The sequence below is a fragment of the Micromesistius poutassou genome, assembly GCF_964030765.1.
Source record: "Micromesistius poutassou genome assembly, chromosome: 15".
Taxonomy (NCBI): domain Eukaryota; kingdom Metazoa; phylum Chordata; class Actinopteri; order Gadiformes; family Gadidae; genus Micromesistius; species Micromesistius poutassou.
In genome coordinates, this window is record NC_140285.1 from 12538544 (window position 1) to 12563946 (window position 25403).

At 43.9% G+C, this 25403-nt stretch overlaps 3 protein-coding genes across 4 annotated transcripts; 1 reads left to right on the plus strand and 2 right to left on the minus strand.

Annotated features, from left to right (window-relative positions):
• Positions 1–4589: 4589 nt before the first annotated feature.
• On the minus strand, positions 4590–7672 carry mtg2 (mitochondrial ribosome-associated GTPase 2). The gene is made up of 6 exons (XM_084479251.1): positions 7217–7672; positions 6977–7124; positions 6718–6833; positions 6390–6608; positions 6034–6172; positions 4590–5950 (listed from the first exon to the last, which is right to left on the minus strand). Exons 1-6 carry the CDS (start codon positions 7451–7453, stop codon positions 5577–5579), a joined length of 1233 nt encoding a protein of 410 aa, XP_084335377.1. The 5' UTR covers positions 7454–7672; the 3' UTR covers positions 4590–5576.
• Positions 7673–10353: 2681 nt separating this feature from the next.
• lsm14b (LSM family member 14B) lies at positions 10354–12600 on the minus strand (the record flags this gene model as incomplete). The annotated part of the gene is made up of 9 exons (XM_084479852.1): positions 10354–10369; positions 10514–10667; positions 10790–10912; positions 11073–11228; positions 11498–11593; positions 11732–11851; positions 11950–12082; positions 12181–12344; positions 12480–12600. The coding sequence occupies 9 exons, from the start codon at positions 12598–12600 to the stop codon at positions 10354–10356; spliced, it is 1083 nt and encodes a 360-aa protein (XP_084335978.1).
• An 847-nt stretch (positions 12601–13447) lies between these two features.
• On the plus strand, positions 13448–23803 carry LOC311359244 (transcription initiation factor TFIID subunit 4-like; the record flags this gene model as incomplete). Of its 2 annotated transcripts, XM_084479228.1 has the most annotated exons (16): positions 13448–13685; positions 13845–14588; positions 15418–15572; positions 15676–15795; positions 16276–16422; positions 16757–16879; positions 17088–17177; positions 17604–17819; positions 18001–18133; positions 19326–19446; positions 20825–20994; positions 21094–21224; positions 21332–21457; positions 21625–21681; positions 21786–21905; positions 22060–23803. In XM_084479228.1, the coding sequence occupies 16 exons, from the start codon at positions 13463–13465 to the stop codon at positions 22225–22227; spliced, it is 2844 nt and encodes a 947-aa protein (XP_084335354.1). In that variant the 3' UTR covers positions 22228–23803. The 2 variants fall into 2 exon arrangements, with proteins under 2 accessions (XP_084335354.1, XP_084335353.1); XM_084479227.1 differs by having other exon boundaries at positions 13463–13685; positions 20825–21224.
• Between the last annotated feature and the right edge of the window lie 1600 nt (positions 23804–25403).

The window sequence follows — 25403 nt, forward strand, 5'->3', positions numbered from 1 at the left end:
GTATAATAAATCGTGAATTTTCGACCTTATTGTTATTTTTCTTACCGATGTAGTCAACATCTACGGGTCGAAGTGCGCTCGCGCGTGACCCTGACCATGAGTTAGGCTAATACGCCACCTTGTGGTGTGGCATAGTAAACACCTCAAATCACATAAATGGTTAAGTAACCATGTGGGTTAGATTAATTATATAATCTATCTAAGAATGCTTAGAATTACTAATTAATGTATATGTGTCTGGTAATTTATTTTAGCTAGAAGAAACGACATAGCCTACCAATGCAAAAATTAAATGGTTCGGTCCTACCAATCAGCAATCCGGTAATTTCTCATTTATTATCATATATGACGATATATGATGTATATATGATGCATATATGCAGTTACCGGTATATTCTGCATATAGGTTTCATATATGCGCATTTATCCTCATATAGGTTCTGCCCGATGGGCGCCGAAAGGAGAACGGCTGTTTCTGGCGCAAAAAAAAAAGGCCCCTTGAACTGATGCAACCGGATTACAAACAGAAAAAGTGCATTCCAGAAGTTAAACAAAAACAAAACAAAAAATAATAATAATAAAATAAATAAAATAAAATATATATATATATATATACATATATATATATATATATATGTATATATATATATAATTGATGCACTGACACAAGTTAGATTCAAACATTTCTATGTAAACAAACTGAAAAAGTGTGTAAGTCCCGTGGGGTATACTATGAACCTCGCTGAACACACCCAGGCTCGACAGGGAAAAACCTAGATCGACAGAGATGCAACTCGCGATCAGAGTTAAATGGTACTACGACACTCACTTAGGATTCGATTAGTCAAGCCAGGTTTTCCGCTTTAGGTTCAACGCGCGTTCATGTGAAAGGGGCGTTTATCACGTCATTTTACTCACCTTTACAACATGGATAGAGCAAGAGGAGTCTATTTCACTCAAGAGGAACAGATAGTCATAATCAACTCCTATGAGGAGTTCAAATAGAGTAGAGTGATGCTGATTTCAAAATGCATGAGCAACGTCAAACCTGCCTTGTTCTATAATTTAGGGAATTCACTTTAAATACACCCTATGTAAGAAATGTATTGCATATTGTGGCGAGCAGCATGGGAAGGACGAGACGGGAGCCCAGTTTAAGCAGTCAAACAACTCCCACGCCCCATACACCGCACGACTCCGGGAGTTGCCTTTATTTGAACACACGAACAGAAAACACGGCACACCTGCCCAACACGAACAGCACTCTCACTCATGGTGTCGGACTAAAAAACTAAAGTGTCCTAAAACAGTAGCCCTGGGGGTGTGGTCGGGGACCACCTCCATCGGGGGCCCCCACCAGGTTCTGCTGTAGGGGGGGCTCTGGAGCGCCGTTCGGGGACCCCATCCCCCGCTGTCCTCTGACGTCTGGCCCGTCGATGGCCACGCCGGCGGCTGGGACGAGGATGGGTGGCACACTGCCCCGTCCACCCGCAGTCCTCGACCAGTCCCAGCTGGTGACACTGTTGCGGCTTGAGGTCGGCCCTGTAGGGCAGCCCCAGCCAGTAGCGGTTTTACATTGAATTACGGGGGGGGGGGGCCCTCAGCCGTCTCCCGACCCTCCTCACCGTCGGTCCGCCGGACGTGTGGTCGAGATGCAGCGGACGGCTGGCTGTATGCTGTAGCAGACGCTCCGGCACCAGTCCCCGCAGGAAGGCCTCGAGCGCCAGGTCCTCCCGGACAGCCACTGGGTAGTCCGGGTAGCCGCGTCGGGTCAACAGCTGGACATCCGCGGCATAGACCCCCAGACTCCGCGGCCACTGGGGGGCGCTGCCTTCCCATAGCGCAGGGTGCGTGCTAGTGGTGGCTTGTTCGCGAACGAATCAGTTCGAACAAACAACTCTTTAAAACGAACGAACCGACCTGATTCGCCTCTCTCGTTCGTCGTCGTTCGTCTCGTTCGTTCTCCGAGACTCGACTCCCAGCTCCACCCACTAGTCGCTGAGTCGCGCTGACTCGCGAATCGCCGTTCGTTCACTGACTGTGTTTAGCGGTAAAGACTCGAGGACTGAGAAGTCACGAGAGTCAGCCGGGCAACAACATCCCGATTCCGAACATGAAGCACTCCTCAGCTAAAAGGAACTTAGTTAATGTTGTGTTGATTGATGACTGTTTGCACCATTGCACGATCGTGATTCGTTTGAACGGGAACGAGGGAGGAGCCGAGTCTGACCGACTCAGTGACTGAGAATCATGATTCACCGCTCCCGGAAATGTGAACGAACGAACGAACGAATGAACGACTCTTCTTGGCGAACTGACCGACGCAAACTGATTCATTCAAACTAATCATGAAATCCACCACTATTGCTGGTGACGTAAAGAGGTCAACCGGTGGCTCTATTACCACTAGTTGAAATGGGCACAGCGCCACCTAACGTACCGGGGCATGACACGCTTCGGCCAATGAATCGATTTACTCACTGCCATGTATACGCAGACAATTGCAGTTGTCCAATTGAGGAGCATAGTCAAGCTATGGCTTTAATCGAATTAAGCTGTGCATGTAAACGTACTGACTGAGACCATTCCACAAAGCACAATGTGTAATAACAAATTCAACCCATGGACTCGTCACTGGACTTGCTTCCTGAGTCTATTTTAGCAGGTATAGCCGAAGCTGACATCAGTGTCAATTTGAGAGCTTTAACTACATGCTACCACCTTCCTCAAATGCATTGAAAAGGCTGTCGTTTGCACAATTTCACAAATAATCACCGCTCACTGAAAGAATATGTGAAGAATACGTATATTTACGGGGGGGGTCCAAACAGTCCAAAAGAAAACAAAATCCTACAGTTTGCATGTCTCGTAAATGCAGCAAGTTTCGTCCTGAATGAAGCACGATAAAGGTATTGGATGTGGGCAGGGCTGGACCTTCCAATCTGGATGTGGGCGTGGTTGGACGTCCAACTCCGCCTTCCCGCAGGCCGCAGCCATTAGTACTTGGAAAATAAGGATGTCATTTCCTGTTTCCCAATTTCACTTCCCCTAAGTTGTATGTAAACCAATCACATACATTTTAAATAAGATAATCTTGTTTGTTTCACAGCTTTGATTATTTAAACCATGTTAATATGTATTAAGTAATTACATTTAATACATTTTAGAAATGACAGAATTATACAGATTATAATTGATTTAAATACATACATTTAAAAAATATATTTTAGTATTATAAAATAAATTATAAAGTAAATAAAATCAAATAGATTTATATGCTTAAAAATAAACTCAACCATGATTCATTTCTGTGAGTGTTGTTACAGGGGCCAATTTTGATGACACCTGTCCGCAATTCCACTAGCAATTCCACAGCATCTGGCTGCAAACAAATCGATTGTGGAGCAAATTCACTCCTCAAACAAATATGTGTAGGCTAATTTGAAGAGTGTTTGTCTCTGTGCTCATGCTCAAGGAGGTTGACGTCTCTCTCTCTCACACACACACACACACACACACACACACACACACACACACACACACACACACAGTAGTAGATAGTCCCACACGATACTCATTCAATGTCTTTCATATTTTCTCTTAAATGTGTATATAGGCCTACCAAAAACCCCATTAGCTTTGTTGTGAGCAGTAGTCCTTTAGAACAGTGATCATGATTTTCCTCAATATCAGAATAACACCCAGGACAAATAGCAAGGAATAGGAATGCCATGAAGTAGGTCTGTATATGCAGTGAAGCTTGTCCAGGCTCTGCTTGTCAGAATGTAGGCTATGAATCTGAACACATTTTTAGAATGATTCAGAAAATTTTTATTCAAATTTTGATCAATATTCTTCCCATGTTATTTATTATTCTACAAAACTGGATGATTAAGCCTGCAATTAAAGAATTGGTTTGGTTTTTATCAGTTAATTACTGCCATCCAAAATGTGTTTTCCTTTACCTTTACAATGTATCTTTATAGTAGAATAAAATATATTTGTGAATGTTTTGAAGTGTAGTCAATTTATGACATATTTCTGTTCAAACCATTAACAGATCTATCAAGTTTGTTAAATGTTAAACTCATTCCTATGCCACTGAACACCTGTAGTTACTTTTAACCCCCTCTTTTTTGGAAAATAATTGCTTCCATATATTTATAGGTATGTATTACGATAGCGATGATGTAGATAAGAAGGAACACAGGAACACGTGAGAGTTTTAAGAATTATCCAGAAGCTATTCATTACTACTCTTAATGCATTCTGAAAACATCATGTGAAACAACTTTTTTTTGTGGTTGTTGTGGAAAATCATTTGGCAGTGGGCAACCGTATACATAATAGAATGTATAGAATAGGTAAAATTCCACATATCCGGCAGAGGTTGAAGGTCATCTAAACATAAACTTCACATGATCTTCAGCCTCTGCTGTCAAAAGTTTTGTTATACTATCTAACTTTATTGTCCTTTTGAACACGGGAATCTAAAACATTTCTCAAATCAGCTTGAACTGTTTATTTTTATTCTGATCCAATGAGAACTTACAGTAAACAAACACTGGAAACTATGTGCACACTCTTGATATGGTGTATAAGTCTGTTTTTTTAACCTTGAATGACTCCCACCACATGTCCTGTCCTTGTGTCATGTAATGTCATGCCATGTCATGTTATTTTACCATTTTTTGTACCACCTTTTTTAACATGCTACTTCTCTGTCGTTGAAGTTCTCTGACAGTAAGTTAGGGTTAAGTTGGAACAGAAAACAGTTTTTTGTTGATTACAAAGTTCAAATTTTCAGGGGGAGCGTTCTGGGTTACAATGTGTCATGGAAATAAATCACAATTGATAAGAAAGTCTGACAAATTCTGCCAATCTTCAGGGTACTAGGCCACAAACCATATCACCACAGCAATTTGGATGCCTTGAAAGTTATGACAAAAAGTTAATAAGAAAGTTATTAACGCTTTGATATACTCATAAAAGTCAGCTTTATCATTGATTAACAATCAAGTACTTATCATATGAAATGCGGCAATTTGTTTATTCTTTTCTACTCATTAAACTGTCAGTAATGACACATTTGTATTGTAATAAATCTATAAATAATTCATGTTACAGAAAATATGAATTTGGCAGGTGAGTCACAGATCTTTAGATGCTAAATGGAATCCAGAGTCCTAGGGCCATCCCTTTCAATAAACAAGCTTTTGTTACATATCTTGTAAAAGTTTGTTTGAAGTCAAATCTATCAGATTTGAATTTTAAGAAACTTTGAATGTCAAAATAACCCTGACATAATTGACCAATAATTTTTTCGATTCATCATTCACAGCTACTGTACGTTAATCTCAACAAGGATACATCAAGAATTTTAAGACATTCAAAACCCCTTGCTTCTCTTCTCTACTACCTTAAGTTGCCCAAATCATGTTCATTGTGCATTCATTGAACATGTGAAAACAATTCAGAAATAACCCTTTTTTCCATTTATTCAAAAATATTTATTCAATAATTTAAATGATATAACTTGTTAGAATACACAAAGTAAGTGAAAGGCTGAGCATTTACTACCACCTAGTGGCCGTGCCGTCATAGCCGTCGTACAGCTCTCTGAGATGCAGGATCAGCTCCTCTGTGTTATGTCCCTTGAGCGCCGACAGAGGGATCACCCTCTGGGTCACCCGGCTCCTCAGAGCCTCCAGGTTGCCCCGGGCCTCGGGAAGGTCCATTTTGTTGGCTACGATGGCTTGGGGTCGTTTGGACAGCCCCGGCTCATACTGGTCCAGCTCGTAGCACAGCTGCTCCAGGTGCGTCCAGGGCTCTGGGGAGGACATGTCCAGGACAAACAGCAGGAAGCGGCAGCGCTCGATGTGACGCAGGAAGGAGATGCCCAGGCCGCGGTTCAGGTGCGCCCCCTGGATGATGCCCGGGATGTCGGCCACTGAACAAGAGTAAAAGCACCCCTTTGTTTAGCAGGTACCAAGACACCATGGTCTCCAGGAAGCGGGAGAAAAAGCATGTTACCTGCTACTTGCTCGTGGTCCCTGTACTTCACGATGCCCACGTGTGGGTTCAGCGTGGTGAAGGGGTAGGCGGCGACGGCGGGCGTGGCGTTGGAGATGGCCCTCAGGAGAGAGGACTTTCCTGCGTTTGGAAACCCGACCTGAAGGGGTAACATATGTTTAATTGTTCATAATCTGACGCCCAAAATGACATCCTGAAGTACAAAACAAAAGGACCTTATTCATGGTTCTGCAGGATGAGATTTATTGTAGGTCATCTTTTTGTACCAATGTGGTCTTCTTAAATTGGAACACCACGTCCCCTTTGTGCAAAATCTGTGTAACGCAGCTTTGAATTCAGAAAACTTAAGTGCTTACCAGCCCAGCGTGAGCCATGGTGCGTAGCTCCAGCTGTAAGCGCCTTTCTTGACCTGGTATTCCAGGAGTGGTCGTCATTGGTGCGCGGTTTTCATTTGAAAGATAGAAGCGATTTCCCTTTCCTCCCGTTCCACCAAACACTGCCAGATACTCCTGACCATGCTGAGAGAGATCTGCTACCATCGTTCCTTCTTCTTTTACCACAGTGCCGATTGGGACCTGCAAACATAGACATATAGAGATGGAAATGCATTAGGTAGACGATATATCAATAAAAGCATGTGTGGACTATATACATTTTAGAAAACAAATACACACACACACCCACCAAAATGTAGGTTATGCTGCCGTTCCGACCATAACAGTTTTTGCTGCCGCCCGGTTGGCCATCTTCTCCCTTATACAGTGGTACCACCTGTGCCAATGACTTGATAAGTCGGTCAACTGAAAGCAGACACATTTTGTTTTGGCAGATTTGACACAAAGCCTATTTATTAAACATGAAAAATGTACACACAAGACAAGTACAATGTTGAATGAATAATGTGGGCATTACTTATCACAAGTATACTGGGCCTATGATTTACCTTTGATAATGATGTTACCCCCGTCACCTCCATTCCCTCCGTCAGGTCCGCCCCACTCCTTTCGTGGTTCGCTGAGGAAGGAGCAGACTCCTCTCCCACCTGACCCCGCCGCCAGCTTCACATTGCGGTAGTCAATAAAGTAACGTGTCTGGGGAAACATGTCATCGTAGAAAATCGGAGGATTACATTACAGACAAAGGGCCGTTATCGTATAGAGATTGCATACATATGTCAGCATACCAGTTTCTTCTCAGAGAGGGGTTTCTTCTTCACGACCACTCGGGCTTTGGCACACAACGTATCTGTAGTGCTGAGGTTTCTGATCCCTTTTGCTTTCCTCTGTACCGCTGATTGTGGAAAGCTGTTATTTAAAAGCGTCCACACGGTCCTTCTGCTTTCTTGTTCACATTTCCGTCCTTGTAGTAGTGTTACCGAAAGCACATTGTAGCACTTGCTTCTCGACAATGTTTTCAACATGGTCTTATTGAGCAATGCTAGCTAGCTAGCAATGTGACCTATCTAGGAGAGTAACAGCTCAAATCCACAATAACAGTTCCACTTGCAATCATTGGCATGGTCACCAAAGCGAAGACTTTTATTTTGACTTCAGTAGAAAAGTAACGTATGTTTAATTTAAGAAAGGTTTATAAGCTATGCATCCAGAATAGCCACCAAGTTAGAGGTACAAACAGGCTGTTTCCAAGCCACCACACGTCTACGGAAGCTCTGAAGGGTCTGAAAAGTTATAGCTGAAAATGTCCCAGGAAGCGGAGCATTTAAATATATAATATTTAGGAAAGCATCGTTGAATACTTTAATTTCCATTACCTTTTTGATGTTAAGGTAAATGTAGAACAAATGGATATTATGTGGTATATTATATGTATTTTACATATTTTATTCACATTTTAAACAGAAGTGAAAAAATGCAAACAAATGCCAAAGTGTTATCATATAAACATAATTTCTTGAAAGCATTAAAACAATAAAAAAAACAATGGGCAATACTATCACTATGCCTGATCACCATTACGCTCCAAACTATACATAAAGTTGCCATCTATTGAGCCTCTTATCTCAGTTAAAATAAATACAGGCATTAAGACACACAAACAGAGAATGTTGGATCACACATGTACACATCTCTAGGGACACTCACCTTCATAACACAAACAATATTATAGTGTCTTCATTTGTTATTCACATAACAGAATTTTTATTCCACTTGAGAACCACTTCGTTGTCATTATCATCCAGTGTATAAAGGAGATTGTACCTCATTGCTGAAAGTGACCTACCTACAAGAATCAAATAAAGAGATAATTTATATGAATCTATAATACAACATATGTTTATCATTAAAAAAAACAATACTATAATTATTATATATTAATTGGAGGAGAGACAGAACTATAAGTTCATAGCTAGTGTAAAGTATAATCTGTTGATATGGGTAGGGTGTCTGTGACTGCTCTAGGGCTCCCCTAGAGCAGTGGTGGGAGCTGTACATTTGGTCCTGAGGCTGCTGATACTTTTTTTTTACTGTGAGGATCCACCTTGGCTAGGGCCTGACAGGCACATAAAGCCGCTTTATAGATTTATCATTGTATGTGTAATGTATACTGTATGTGTTGTGCAATTAAAGTCTTGCGTATATGGAATATATATATTGTGTGTGTGTGTGTGTGTGTGTGTGTGTGTGTGTGTGTGTGTGTGTGTGTGTGTGCATTTGTGTTTGCATATACATGTGTGAGTTCCTCTGATCTGATCCCATGAATTGTTTTCCCAATGATAAACGGTGAATGTGTTCCTACAAAAAAGCTATAACATCAAAGTAAAAAAAGTCAAAAGAAGTCTTCCAATACTCCCAATGGATAGTTATTGGGGGAACATCAAATCTTAGTTTGGTGGTGGGAAGCAACCATTCAGTATTCCCTGTTTACATGTTGAAGCATATTTGATGGGTGTAGTTGTATTGCATTTCCAAGAAAAAACGGGTGTGCAGCAGCTACTGTGAGTCTTCTAGGGATTGTCTTGTGTATCCCTAAGCCTTGACTTTGTTTTACCAATACAAATTATCCCAAGGAATAAACCCAGAGATGAATCACGTATTCAAGCCTTATTGAGAATAAAATACCCTGGGATTATTAAAGAACATGTTAGCATCAGGGTCAAGGTAAACAATGTGGAATCTTCCATCTTTATCTGGAATCTATGAGGCGTGCCTTTAGCAGTTCTTTCAGTGAGTTATAAATAGGCCTTTGCTGACACGCCACGGGAAGTGATTCACCCAGACAAGAATCACATATCTCCAGTCTTACTCTGAACTCTTACTTTTTTTTTTAAATATTTTTCATCGAAACACAGTACTAATTGAAGTCAGTAAAACTCCAAGATACGCCTCTTTATTCACCTGTTAACTTTAATGGGATATCTCTCAAATCATGTGGGTCCATTTACTTATTTATATGTTTCATAAGAAGTAAAAAATAAGCAGTATTTCGAGTATGTATGACTGGGACTCTCCCGGGATCTAACCCCATCCCCCAGAGTCACATGAATCCAATCCGGGAGATTTTTTCCTGTGCATTTGCATGTGTTTATGTCCTCTTGAACACGTTTTAGATAGTTGCGGAACAGGTTAACTGTTGAATATCACCATTGCTGGTTTAGCTCTGCATCATTGACATGGGTCAATCCCGTAGCTGGGTTGTCACTGAGGTTGCTCTAAGGGTTGGCCTGTTCTGGCCCAGACCATCAACTCCCATAGACATATTTGAATTGGGAGGCTGAGAGAAAGGGTGGGGATGGTTGGTAGAGTTGGAAATTAGGGTCAGAGATTAGGGTGTATAGTGCGAGGGAACAAATTGAGGAGCTTCTATCAATATTCCAGACTGCATGTTCTGGTTAGTTTGCTATTGTACCCAAGTAAGGTTTATGTGCAGGATCTGCACTTATTGGTGAACACAACATACCTTTGTAACAAAATTCTAACTTAGTTAAAATATAAACTGGAACGAAACCCCTCCTCAGCTTTTTGTATGGCCCCAACAACGAAGACACCCACTTTCTAGTAGAAGGGTTCTTGATTCAGTTTATGTATAGTACGATAAGAATTAAAATACAGTAGCCTATTTATCCAGGGTAGGAATTAAGTAGGCATATCGCAAATGTTTTTATAGGCAAAAAGTTGACAAACATAGGTCTACAATTTCATGCATTTATTCATATTTTAATGTAGGAAGCTTAGAGAACCAAATAGGGCACATATTTGAATAGGTATATGATTTTATAGATTATATCAGTATTTACAAAGAAAGATTTGATAATAAATGCTGACAAGGTTAACATGCTTATCATCCTTTAATATTATCAAATTAGTCACTGGGACAGCTGGAGGTTTCACGTTGCCCGAGTGACACCTGAGGACAGATCAAATAGCGTTTGGCAAGCAACAATATGGGCCACGATTTGTTTAGAAGGACTAGTCCAAAATAAGGAGCTTGCTGGGAGGAGCTATGATAAAGCATAACATACTGAATCTTAAAGCAGTTTGTTCCCGCCTCTCCGATATTGAAACATCGGTTCCCTGGGCCCACGGTATCCACCTCGGAATCCCCGTCCCCGTGGGAACAGACCTGGAACTCCAAAGGTCTCGATGTTCCTCCTACGCTCCTCGGCCCAGGATTGCCTGAATCATTTCAGATGGATCAAATACAAACGGGAGGGCAAGACACAGTAGCCCTCAAAAGGAAAACCAGGCCCATAACAAGTTGGATGCTCTGAAATGAGTGGACTACTATGGTTACCTGAAGGCATTATCCGATGACAGCTTGTCATAGAAACACTTTCCCTTGTCATAGTAGCACTTTGGGCCAATAGGATCCTCCAGATTTTTATCAGTTTGGGAATCCTGCTCAGCCTTTTCCTTCCCCTCTGAATGAGTTATAGAAACATATCAGGGAAACATGCGAGATAACAACCCTGGAACTGGGTAACATTAATATGCATTAATAGTTCATTCCAAACTCCTACGATTATTTTCAAAATAATTCTGCTCAGGCGCATGCATTTTCTACTTTACATTGCCACCAACCTTTTCTATTCAGCCAGTCCTGCATCTCTCGTTCCAGCACCATCTTAATGAATTGAGCATTTGCGGAATCAAAATCAAAGTCGGTATCAAACTTCAGGGTGCTAGACGCAACATATTCAGCCATCTCCCAGCCTCTCCCCTGGTTTCTGCGCCTGCCTAAAATGTGATACAAAGATTGAGGGATATGCAATTCAAGACTTCAATTCTGAATTCTGAATTTCATGGTTGAAAGACTGTTCAAGGTACTATTCAGGAGTGACGACGAAAATACTCAAAATCTGTCCTTTTAAATATTAGCATGACATTAAGTTCTACAGACGAGCCATATTAAAAGCAGACCACATGTTTCCTTTAAAAAAAAATAAAGACTGAAGCCTTTCTGAGAAAAAGCAGGAAAAAGCTCTTCAATACACTTTACTATTCACCTTGACCTCTCCTTGGTGGAGGTCCAGGTTCATAATATCCACTTTGTCCTCGATAAGGTTGTTCCTGATTCCTGGACACAGGGGTTGGGTTCCTTCCTATTTGCAATGAACAAAAAAACAGATTGAACAAGTTGCACTTGACAGCTGGATTAAAAAGCATTTCTGTAATATATTGAGTTAGGATTGTATGTGTCATCATTGCTAGTTTTGTCTCACTTTATATTCCCTGCTTACTTGGGGGTCTAGTGTCCCTAGGGGGCATCGATCTAGCTCCCTGGGGCCTCCAGCCCTCCGTGGTCTGGACTGCTTTCTCCACCATGGGAGCCCTTCTGACGAGCTGGCCCGGAACCGGCCCTGCGTACCGAGAGGGTCCAGTTTAGGGGCGTTCATAGTCGACATACGAGTCAAAATAGAAATGTGTTTCAAATCTAATGTGTTCTTGTTGTTCTTACCAAAGCCATGCACAGCAGCCAGCTGTTGGTTAAGCAGACAGCTACTAGCTAGCTGGTTATAGGAGGGCATCCTTAGGGGACTGAACGGCGCTTCTTGTGGGTTGTAGAGTCCTGATGAGATGCCATCTGATGACTGGCCCAAAACAACTTTTAGTTTAGTAGATACTAGACCCAATACAGCATACAATAGAGCTCACAAAACAAATGGTTTCGTTACACGGCCAGAATTACCTGTATGATTGCGGGATCATGTGGAAGGCTGTAGTGTGACCTCGGAGCCTCGCACAGTGTGATGTCTTTAATGTCACTTCCCCGGAAGGTGATGAACTCAAAGACATCATGTTTGGGAGGAATTGGCTTGTGTGTTGGTCGCCCCTCTGTTCCAAAACACTTCACTATTTACAAAATATGAAAGTATTTGTTTTTAAAACACTGCATCAAACACTTGGCCTATACACTTAACGGCATTTCCATGTAGACACAAAATGGTGTTGCCTAATTTTTCCAAGAAGGGGTAAAATATAACTCACCTTTTTCCAGTACAACTGTTGAGTTAATAGTATCAATTGTAAACAAAATGCCTTCATAACGATTCTGAGCCTTTGAAATTAGGCCCAGTTTACATCCAATGTAGGGCTTTCCACTGCTCATAGTTATAAACAAGTATTTAGACCAATAAAATTCCTTATTTGTCTCATTCGACAAAAACATATGAGTAGCTACACCAACACAGCGACATTTATAAAATTGCAACTCCACGCATGGGCAATAACCACGCCCATTTATCAAGATAAACGCACCTGGTCGTAATTGATTGGCATTAAAGACAAACTGTGATTTGAACCATTCATTCACCCCGCCCTAGCCTTATAATTATGCTTTATTTATCTATTTTTCTTATCATGGATACATTTCAGCCATTTGGCGGTTACTGAAATATATAATAATGCTCTATTTAAATATTTACAGAAGACGTTTTTTTTTGTATTAATTTCTAAACTAGTAAGTGATAACAACAATGTACAATCAAATTATTATACATTTATGTGGCGAACACGATTAAACGGGCTTTCCAGACAGTCGACGCTTTCAAATGATCTGAAAGCCAGCCCAGAGCGCAGGGGGCTGTGGTGGTGCAGAGAGCGCTGACAGTACCAGCAGCGAGAGCTGCGGTACTGGACACGGCAGCTGCTGCTTGGAAAAATACGCAGCCATTTTGTGTCATCCGTTTTATGAATTATAAAAAGACACTGAAGGTCGAGCGTATGCTTATACTTTATTTGGAATACCTCCGTGTAAAAACGATGCCCGAAAGAACCCAGTTCTGTCGAAAGTAGCCCTCTGTCTAAAATCGCTCTCATCTACAGAGGAGACGTACATCAAATGCAACCATCCGCCATTACTTCCAGCTTTATCTCTCAGCTGAACCAATCACAGCACCCGGCGACGGCGCGTCAGCAGGGACGCGTCCAATCGGCGCTTCTGTCGAACGAGAGAGCGTAGCTGTGCAAAGATGGCGGCGGGCTCCGATTTGCTGGATGATGTTTTCAACACAGAGGTGGACGAAAAAGTAGTTAGTGATCTAGTTGGTTCTCTGGAGTCCGAACTCACAGGAGCGGGTGAAACGAGCGCTGCTGCTAGGTCACAGTCCACAGAAAACCAGGTCGGAAACTCTGCTGCAGCAGCAAACTCCAATGTCCAGTCCAGCAGAATTTCACAAGAGCTCGCAAAAACAGGTAACACATAAATTACTCCAGATGGCGAATTCTGTACAGGTTTGATGCCCTTTGACTTATGCAATGTATTTTAATAAGGGGTTGAATCCACCAATGTGTTGGAAAAGCATTAAGAAAGCTCACATTTGTGTGGTGGTTGTTGTGTGATTGTGGGCACAGGGGTGCAAGGAGGTGTCATCACCAGCGGTTCACCCATGGATGGAGCAGGCGGAACCACAGCGGCCGTGGCATCGGGTATGACAGCCGGTCCGACTCCAACCAAGACCAGCGCCGTCAGTGATGCTGCTGCGGTCACCACCGATCCAGCGATCGGCGCCCCAGCAGCGGTCGCTGTCAAAACTTTGAATGGAAGTAACTTGGTGACAATCTCGCATATTCCTGGAGGCGTGCCCAGTGTGCCGAAAGGAAATGCGATCCTGTCCACTACTGCGAACACTATTAATCCGACATATTTACCCAGTGCTCATAATGTTGTCGCTTCGACCGTGGTCGCCCCTCAGTCCTCTCCGAGCAGTGTGCCCACCGTGACGCTGGTGAGGCCACCTATGCAAACTCCCTCGGTTTCCTCTCAGGGCGCAGTCATCTCCACTTCAACAGTGGCCAGTGTCACCAGCACTCAAGGTCCAGGTCCTGTGATCAACACATTCGAGTCACCCAAAACCATCATTCAGACCACGGCGCCGATATCAACGGTATCAGCTGTGCCGACGGGAGCAACCGTAGCTACCGTAACTGTCAAAAGCCCGACCGTTCTGCAGAACGTGCGGACGTCGGTGCCGTCCTCCATCATCGCAGCGCCCGGGTCCGCTGCGGTACGGACCATCGCTGCTCAGGTGCTGGCCCCGCGGATTGGACAGCAACAACCCAACGCCCCCAACGTCCAGAACATTCAACTTCCGCCAGGTACCAGCACAGCACTGTTACTGTTGACTTGTTTTTCTTTTAAAGAAATTATAGATGTATTGAATATATGTGTTGTTTATGTTCAGCTTTGAATATTTTTATTTGATTGTATACGTATTTATTCAAGTTACAACATAGATAAAACACACACAACACACAATTTACCAACCGTTTGTGCTTCCATCTGTTTTATGATCGATTGAAATTAGTAGTGATTACGTCCTGCAGCTCAGTGCGAGCTCTAGGGACAGTCATGAGCAGTGTTTTGAAACGGGAATCCACATGTGTCCCCCTTTTTTTTTATTAATTTGATAGAAAATCAAGTAGTTTTACTTGAAAATGCGTCTTCTTTATGCTTTTGTTGTTTCTGTTTCAAATTATAATTAGTAGGATAATTATAATGATGTTGATATTGTTTTTTTTAATCAACAAAAATGTTAATTGCTACTCGTTATGGCATCATAATAAGGGGCCAAACGGGTTAGTCTGATTTGCTAGTATCACATCAATACAGAGTATCACATCAATACAGACATTTGTGGTACAATAGGCTTTCACTATAGTAATTGTATTTTCTATAGTATATAGAAAGATATAGATAGTATTAAACTGTTGCTTCTTTGAGACCAAAAACTACTATTGAATTATTGCTTCAATGCTGCCAAGAAAGCTATCAATTGTTTTGGTTTTGCATTCTCAAAAACCCAAGTGTTTGCTTAATCTTTAAACGGCACGCTAACATTTACACTGGTAGATGTTGATAGTGCCAAGTACTTCTCAATACACCTCATGCACTTCTCACCCTTTTACTGGCATGGGCTTATTGCAGGCATGGTGCTGGTGCGCAGTGAGAGTGGGCAGCTCCTGATGATCCACCACCAGACCCTGGCCCAGATGCAGGCCCAGTCCCAGTCCCAGAGTGCCATGACTCCGCGCCCAGCGACCCCCACCAGCACTCCATCGGTCCAGCTGGCCTCTTTACAGGTCCTGCACCCCTACACATCCACACGTTATCCATGTTGATTCCTGATGTATTTTCAAATCAACTGATTACATGAAACCTTTTCCATTTTGTTTCATATTCTAGGCTCCGGGGGGCTCCCTGTTGGCTCGCCAGGTGACCCCAAACACTCTGATCAAACAGGGCTCTAGTGTCCAGACCAGTGTCCAGGCCACCACCACACTCCAGAGGCCTCCTGTTCTGCAGGTACATGGCCCACTGACAGCGTCACGACTGTGGCAGTCTTCTCTTTGTGCAAATACAGTATTTCCGAGAGACGACCCCTCCCCCCTTTTTCAAGACATATTTTGAGATACTTTTCTAGACCACATCTTGATTAATAAAGATTTGATTTATCAAGATGTACTCACAATTAAATGTAATGGCACTTGGTGTTTTGAGCCACTGTGCTGGTGTCCATCACTGTGTCCATCCATGTTTCTGGCCCCTGGCAATGTGACTAAGGGTGGCTGCTTCAGTCAAATGGGGAATATTCTTTTTTCAGATATATGGCGCCATCTGTTGTTGACCATTAAACGCCTAACCCGTCTAAAACCCGTCTCTTGTTCAGACTACCATGGGCCACGACCCACATCCTCGTCCTAACTGTCAACACACAATAAGCAGTTTGGTGGTGCAGCCAGTGGATCATTGAGGCCGTAACAGACTCTGAGTAACTCCCAACAGAACACCATCATGCTGGGAGGCAGCGCCACCACCCCGGGGCAGCCGCTGGGCACCGCCACCACGGGACAGCCCGGCTCTGCTGTCCCCGCCGTCACCCAGAGGATAGGCCCCGCTGGGACCCCCCAGGGCCCTACTCCCATCTCCGCGGTGAGAGCCACAAACGTCCCTCTTCAGTTCCAAGGGAAATTATTTTACAGTATACAGTATATATGTGTGTTTTTTTTTTTTTGTTGTTGTATTTTTTCACTCTTGAGCATGATTTAAAGTCACCATAACCATGCTGTTGACATGCAGTTTGCAGACTCTGGTTGCGAAGCTTCAACATTATAGAGGTGCGCGACATAAAGCCGTATGAACCGGGCCTTTTTTAGTCCATGCTCACCTGCGCGGGTCAATGCGCGGTGGTCATGAAATCAGGTGTCCTCCCTCGGCTCGTTATTGAAATGTGTCTTTGTGTTTGCGTACATTGGAATGGTCGCAGGAGACACTGGAGAACGTGAAAAAGTGTCGGAACTTCCTGTCCACTCTGATCAAGCTGGCCTCTAGTGGAAAGCAGTCCCCTGAGACCACGGCCAACGTCAAGGAGCTGGTGAAGAACCTGCTGGTATGACTCCTCTCTCTCTCTCTCTCTCTCTCTCTCTCTCTCTCTCTCTCTCTCTCTCTCTCTCTCTCTCTCTCTCTCTCTCTCTCTCTCTCTCTCTCTCGGAACTTTACTCACCTGCAATTCACCTAACCTTCAGGTTTTTCAATGGTCACGTTTTGCCGGTTGATTTGCGTGGTCTTGGCTAACCTGTGTGTTTGCCGCTGTGCAGGAGGGGAAGATTGAGCCGGAGGCTTTCACCAGTAGGTTGTATGAGGAGCTCAACTCTTCACCACAGCCCTACCTCGTGCCTTTCCTCAAGGTGAGACCCACAGTGAGACACACCTACTTGATGCTGTGTAATGGAGCCTTTTTTTTTAAGCACGCACGCACGCACACATGCACGCACGCACGCTTGCACACTATGGTATTCATCTTAGATTAAGGTGTGTTTAGTGTAATTAATATGAATGTGATACAGCAGTATAAATCATCATGAGTTATTCCACTGCAAAGTTAAGCTTTACTGGTGATTTTTCAGTGTTCTCATTTCTTTATGTATTACTTAAGGATTGTGTGAATATCATGCTGAAAGAAATACAACCAGTATAAATCTGGAGAGGAAACACAAAATCCTTATGCGGATGACATCATTTTTGTGCATCATTATAGTTCAGAACTTCAGTGCAGTGCGTGTCCATTCCAAAGAGCCATTCATCCGTTACTCTGTCCCCCCCCCCGCTTCCAGAGGAGTCTACCGGCGCTGCGTCAGATGACTTCGGACTCCACCGCCTTCATCCACCAGAGCCAGCTACCCCTGCCCTGCACCCAGCCCTCCTCCACCTCCGCCGCCCTCACCGCCATGGTGCTGCGACCCCCTCTCTCCACCACCACCACCGCCGCCGCCTCCCCCAGAACCCCCGTCGTCACCCTGACCCAGTCGCCCCACTGCAAGGCGGGCCCGGTAAGTCCCCGCCTTCAGCCCAGAGACCGCCAACCTTTGACCCCGGAAGACGCCTCTTTGTGAGGACTGGGAGACGTTCTTGTGGGTGTGTGTGTGTGTGTGTGTGTGTGTGTGGCTGTGTTGTGTGTGTGCCTCATGCTGTCTGGCCTCATGCTGTCTGTCTGCCTGCGCTGCCACACAGATGGCGCCCCAGCAGCAGGGGGCGACGGTGAGGCCCCAGGTGACTTTGGCTCAGCCCTCCATGGTCGCGCTCAGAGGACAGCCCCACCCTCGCGTCATCATGAGCCAGCCACAAGTAGTCAAGCAGCTGCAAGGTGCGTGTGCCCCAGAGACCGCCTCTTGCATGCAGACACACTTTAGGGAGTTGTTAGAAAACCTGTCCTGCACCCTCTTTAATATGTGGTATGCAATGTTGGTGGTGTGCCTCCCATTTGTTATTAATGGAGTACAAGGGTGAAATCCTATTTGGTATGGTTGTACATATATCCAAGTCTGCGGTGGCTTACGCAAAGCTATGAGTGTAAACTCAAAACTCAAGCTGAGCAATAGCGGTGAGCAAAGCCACCGGTACACGTGTTGTGTTGTGTCATTTCAAGGCCAACTGCTTGGGAAAGAATGCAGTAAATATAAGTTATTTCTCTCTTGAGAGGGTACTCTAGTCTGACAATGCCAGACCAATTCAGAAATGCCTAGGCTATTAGTCTGAAACCTCTCGGTTCATTTGTCAGATTTCTCAGAGGTTTTTCAACAGACTCCGACCGAAATGCCCCTGGACTCAATTGGATAGACCTTCAACGAATCAGAGCAACGAAACATGTGACTAGGTTGTTTACGAAAATGCATCTAAAGAGCTCCCATAAGGCACGCCTCCGTGACTGTAATTAACCGTCGCCATGTTAGATTAACGGGTGTGATTGGTCTGCTGGAAATATATCTGAACGGGAGGGGGGCCAGACGCATATGCCAAAGCAAATAAAAGATGAGCTTGCATACTCATCTTGTTTCATTGGCAAGGGTTCTGATTTATAATTCCTTTCCTGGGAGCGATGGAGAAACACTGCCATCTTGTGGCGTCTATGTGTAATTGATGGTTAAACGGATTGAAGTGAATACAGATTGGGGGGGAACTGAATGCATCCATTGGGAAACTAAGGCCCTGTCCCCCCAGATTTTGCGCGTTCCCGGGGTAGGGTGTCCCAATACTTAAGGGAGCAAGGGGGAGTGCTGTGTTTCCCTTAAAATCAACCCTTGAACGCTAGCCAGCTCAAAGGGCACTCAAAGCAAGTATTCTTGTTAAGGGGAGAGAAATGGGACTGGGCCTAAATCATCCTAAAAGAAGAGAAAGGAAGGTACAGATGAGCCAGTGTGCAGATTTACGGGAATTGTGGAGATTTAACAAGAGTAAATATTGAGCAAACACATCATGTACCACGACACATTTGGCCACTGGACGCCTAATTTTTTTATTTAATTTTTTTTCCCACGTCTCCCTGTGATCCATTGCAGGTTCAGTGCCAGTGGTCAAGCAGACCCTGGCTTCAGGGACCAGGGGCGTGCTCTCCGCCCACTCTGCCTTAACAGCAGCTCAGAGGAACAAGCTGAAGGAAGCGGGTGGAGGAACCTTCAGGTAGGCTTGACCTCTGAGCTTCACTCCATGACCTTTTGGCACTCATTTTAAGTTCCTGGGGCTTGTAAAAGATTCACTTGTCAACAATATAAGGAGGAGGCTCTGGCTCTTTGGCAGTTTAGTCGCCTGAAATTATGCTTCTTTTTTTTAAATATATATATATATAGGTTTTTATTGCAGTGTTTACAGTAATAGTCGATGCCAATAATAATATTTGTCAGAGAAATTTGTTATATTGGCTAAGCTAAAACAAAATCAAGAGAAGATTAGATTGTTCACTGTTCTTTGAGGTATAACAAAGCGCCTGGTTAAGTATTCTCCATTTATTTGGTATAAATAAATAAAAAATAATATTCAACTCAATCATTTACTCGCTGCAATGGAACCTGAATTTCCCATCCGGCTCGATAAATGATTATCTTGTCTTCTGTTCGTTCTTTTCCCTAAAACGTTAAAAAGAAAGTGGGCAATCAATTATAATTCTTCTGGCTAAAGTACCAGGAGGGCTCTGTGACTCATTTATTTGGGCAATAATTTAGCCAGAGAGGGAGCATGAAAGTGGAGAAATGTCAGTGATTGAGTGGAGGGGAAAAATACTTGCTGTGACCTCACCGTCAAGAGCTTTCAAAATCAACCCATGAACTTGGACATGTTACTATACGTGTAGATCACCAAAAAATAGCAAGTCTGCTCATCTAAAGATAAAGCTATGGGGACAACATAAACAGTGAATATCAATGAGCAGAGTGTAGACGACAGTCAAAGCTCAGTGTTCTCCTAGTGGCGTGGATAACGAAATCACAGATTTAACTCCTACCCTCACTTCTGAGAATCAACACGGATGGTATTCCAATGTGTACTGTACCGTGCTACTTGGTGCAGCGGAAAAGCGCTTGTTCACTGTCACGAATGAGTCAGGAGGCGCTCAGAGGGGTATAAACCATCATCTGCCATTTTGGATGGGCAGGTCCTGACTGTGGAGGTGTCCCTGGTGCGAGATGTCTGAGGCTCACTGCTGGTAGTTCCCCTGCATGAGTGCCGCCGCCGCCGGTGTGAGACCGCGTGTGCTAAAGGATGATCTGAGGCATTACTTTGTCAAGTCCTTTGAGTGTCTTGAAAAGCAGTATCAAAAACTCTGTCGACAAAAATGACAAAACGACAAAAATTGTCATTGTAATAAACTCTCTCTCTCTCTCTGATAAACGTTAGAGAAAGATCTAGTGATAATATATCTCTCAACGGTATGAATTGAAGGGAAATCATCCTCCAGCTATCCAAATAGTCCCCTACAATTGCGTCTATACAAACTGATCTCTTGAAAGTTTGTGTATGTGTAAGTTGTCTATGTAAAAGGCTGCTTGTGGGTGGTCCATTTTAGGGACGACGATGACATCAACGACGTGGCCTCCATGGCGGGAGTCGACTTATCGGAGGAGAGCGCTCGTATCCTAGCAACCAACTCGGACCTTGTCGGCACCGTGACCCGGTCGTGTAAGGACCAGCCCTTCCTCACCACCGCCCTGCTGACCCGCAGAGTCCTGGAGATGGGTGAGAGTTCAGCCCCGCACCGGACAAAATGTAACGCATACGATGAGGAAAATGTGTTGTCCAGTCTGACATGGTCTCCCTTCCCATGCTCCGTGATAGGGAGGAAGTTTGGAGTCTGTGACCTGGGCCAAGAGGTCATCAACTACATCTCTCACGCAACCAAGCAGCGACTGCAGAATCTGCTGGAAAAAGTGTCGGAAGTGGCGCAGCAGAAAAACCTAACTTTCAAGGTACTTTTCTCTTCCTGGACCCAATGTCCTTCGGTCAACCGTTTATTTTTTCCAATCTTATTTTCTTTTTTTTCCTACTTGCCCACTGGTCCTTTTCTGTCCATCAGGAAGATGAACGGTTTGAGCAGGTCACCGATGTGCGAACGCAGCTCAAATTCTTTGAGCAGTTGGACCAGATGGAGAAGCAGAGGAAAGAGGAGCAGGAGAGAGAAATCCTGATGAAGGCCGCTAAGGTAACCCTGGGCCGCTGTCGGCCGAAAAACACAAACAACCCCCCCCAACCTGATGCTCCTGATGGTGTTGATGGTGTCATTTCAGTTCTAAAGCTGATGGCGTGATCCATCTTTGCCCTCTTACATTTTTTTTTTTCGGTTCTGCTCCATCCCGTGTGTCTCCGCAGTCTCGGTCGCGACAAGAAGATCCCGAGCAGCTCAGACTGAAGCAAAAGGCCAAAGAGGTGAGGGACTGTTTTCCAGCCCGGCGCTCCCATCGATCCGTGCTCTGGTCTCCGGCGCCGGTGAACCCGCTCAACTGTGGTGTCGCCCCTTGTCCTCCTTTCAGATGCAGCAGCAGGAGCTGGCGCAGATCCGGCAGCGGGAGGCCAACCTCACGGCGCTGGCGGCCATCGGGCCCAGGAAGAAACGCAAAATGGGGTCGCCGGCCAACGGCGCCGTCGCAGAGGTGCGGGGCGAACACGACCTTACGGCTACAGAACGACTGAAATGAACGCGGCTGAACTGGCTGCCGTTGAAATCGCTGGGACTTCTCAATGGGGGTGGACGGGGTGTTGACGTGGACGGGGTGTTGACGTGGGCTGACATGTGTGTTTCCGCAGGGCTCGGGGTCCGGCGCCGCTCAGCCGGGGGGGTCCAACGGAGGAGGGTCCCGGCAGTTCACACGCCAGCGCATCACAAGGGTCAACCTCAGGGACCTGCTCTTCTGCCTGGAGAACGAGAGGGAGTCCGGCCACTCGCACCTGCTCTATAAAGGCCTACTCAAGTAGCACACACAGGCACACGCACATATATACACACACACACGCACATATACACACACACACACACACACGCACATTATACACGCACACGCACGCACATACACACACACACACACACGCACATATATACACACACACACACACGCGCATATATACACACACACACACACACACACACACACACTGACACATATACACACAGGCGGACAATAAACAAAAACAGATTGCAATAATCAAGCTTCACTCCTGAATGAGGGAAGAGTTGTTGAACGGCGCTTGGAGCAGAGCTTCAGAGTGTTTCCCCCCCATGTCGGCGCCAACAACCTCTTGAACCCCAGGCCCCGTCGGACCGCGGGGAAGTACAGTTAAGACCATGGCGGGTAACAGCCAGACTCTTTGCTCTGTTACACTTGTGCCTCCAGACAAACTGCTCCCCTACACACCGGTTCCAGCGCCCCGCCCTCGTACACAGCTGCCTTGCTCCCTGAGCTCCAGTGCGGTGCGTTCAAGTGACCGTGGGAAAATGCAGCATCCAAAACGCCAGAACCATTGCTGGGATGGCAAAGTAAAACATAATAATACAAAAATATAACACATTGTTCAGTCCCTATTTTGACCGCGTGACGGATTCAGGTGGAGCTTTTTTAACTTCACACGACCACACGGCAGACGATTATTTAACATGTTCCCCTGACACTCCTTTTGCTGATCTGATTTGAAATTGTTCTAAGGTTATTCGTTGATTGCTATTTGTTTTTTTTATGTCTGTGGTTTTTACATTTTCTGCCTTCTTCCCAAACTTAAGCCATAATGCATTGTAACGATCGGATCAAAGTTTCTTGCTCCATATAACTTTTAATGTTCTTGTTGGATTTGTAGGATGCGAGTGATGCAGTATTGTTTATTTGTATCTGTTCAATTCGGTTTAGTCAACAATCAAAAAAAGAAGCATGATTGCATATTTATATTTCGGCATATTTGTTGTCAATGTCTTGCAAAATGTAATTTGTCGTTGTTGTTGTTAAATGGGAATTAAGTTATCAGATGAGCCAAGGAAGAGTTAAGGATTGGAGAAAATAGGATTTGTGGGGGGGCGATATTCACTTAAATGATTGCAGTCTTTAGTTGGATTCATTTCTTCACGTTGGATGTACAAATGTTGATATCACTGACTGGAGCGAGGCCGTTGTGTGTAACCACAGAGATTAAAGGCAGTGCACTGACTGCCCCCCCGCACCACAGATCAGCTTTTAGTCTGTCAAAAAATTGCAAAGCCCACTTTGTATCTTTTATACAATTCTTAGAGCACATACTTATTTCTCTATACTTTCTTTTGTAGTTTTATCAGAGAATGTCAAATGACACATTTTTGTGACTGTATATACATTTGATTGATTTGACATATTTTTGTTAAAAGATGTTTTCACATCTGGGGAGTTTGTCTATGTAGGAGTAATAGGGATCAATGCTCATTGAGTGTGTTATCACCATTGCCCAAATTAACTGTTACATGCCTTCCTCTGGATATCTATATAAATCTATATATCTATATATAGATATATAGATAGCTATAGATATATATATATATATATATATATATATCATGTACATTTTGCACAGCTACTTGTTCATATGTAAATATTCTGATTAAGAGTTTCTAATTGCTATTTTATAACCAATGGAGGGAGAATGGTCTCTTTCATTAAAGAAAGTGGTATAGAAAAAAACAATATTTGTGGTTGTCCTTTTATCTTTAATGTGTCACACTTCCATCTCACATGCTCTGCAGGTCATGCACATGATCTCATCCTCTGACACGTCTATAAAAGGGACGGAGAGGATAGGGTCCCAAACAGCCAGGTACAGTTGGCATCGGTAGAGGCTGTTGTTGTTTGATTCCCTGCATTAGCTTTGAAGAATAGAGTCACTTTTAAGAGCTTTTTAACAGTCACAGACACGTCACCCAGGTGGCTGCAACACACAGGCCTAGATGCGGTGTCCCTCCCACACACAAACACACACTTTGGGTGTCTTGAAAAAACATATGAATGCAGTGAATTATTATTAGTTATTCAGTTTATCTGTGGATACCTATTATTATTGTAGGGATTCCTATTATTGTTATTCGTAATGTTGGTACACTTGTTATTTAATTGGAACAATGAAGTGTGATATCAAATGACTAATTAGCCATGGAACCAGCTCTTGAAGAAAAAAGCAGCCCGGATATTATAATGAGCTTTACTTCTTTACCTCAAACTCAAATATTATTGTATTTTTAAATCACAACCTCCATTCTGTATCATGTCTGAGGCAGTCTTGGGGGAAAAACAAAACAAGTGGCCATTCCTTCATCAAATGTCAACTACTGATTAATAGTGCCAATGTTATAAAGGAGCTTATTGGTGACTCGATGCATGCAGAAAATGCATGATTCATGTTCAGCATCGATTAGAACCTTTCATTTGCCATATCTTACACCTTCAATTAAAACTCCACTGGTAAAATCTGTCTCGATGTATCGTAAACCTACAAGTGTATAACTATTTGTCACAAACATCTCAGGTGCTTAAAAACACACGGCACAACACACACAACCCTTTGCAACAAAGATGATATACAAATGAGTCATGTAAAGACACGTTATTTTATATCCCTGGTGACATATTTTTACTAAAAGCCCCTTAAGTGGAAGACACCATTTTCCATCTTCACTGACTTAAAACATAACTCTCGTATCACTGCATGATGTGCTTGAAGAATGGCACTCTTCTGTTAAAGACACATCCCTTTTGACAGCTCCTGGTAATGGAAAGCCTGCTCTGATGTGCCTGTTGTGCAGGGATTATATTTCTCAATAGGGGGCACTGTTAGACCAAATGAACCATCGTCTTAAGAGAACTCTACCTAACCATACCTTGGTGCAGGATGACTTGTGGACGGTGGGCCTTTACATCCTTCTTCGGATGCGCCGTGGGTTCTCGATCAATGGTAAACAACGGAGGGCAGCCCTATGACCGTGATTGGGTTGATTTAAGGTGTAGATGATGCTGTGTGTGATTGCAAAGACGACGTCTTTCCTACGCTCTAGTGAGCAAATGCATACTGATACGCAATGGCAGACACACGTGCATGCACACACACACACGCACACACACACACACACACACACACACACAGAC

Bases quoted from the DNA above. Each gene is read 5' to 3' on its own strand.
- mtg2 (XM_084479251.1), bottom strand. From the start codon at position 7,453: ATGTTGAAAACATTGTCGAGAAGCAAGTGCTACAATGTGCTTTCGGTA. The intron at 7,125-7,216 runs GTATGCTGACAT...ATGTTTCCCCAG, and splicing joins CCCTCTCTGAGAAGAAACTG to ACACGTTACTTTATTGACTA. The intron at 5,951-6,033 runs GTAACATGCTTT...ACTCTTGTTCAG, and splicing joins GGACCACGAGCAAGTAGCAG to TGGCCGACATCCCGGGCATC.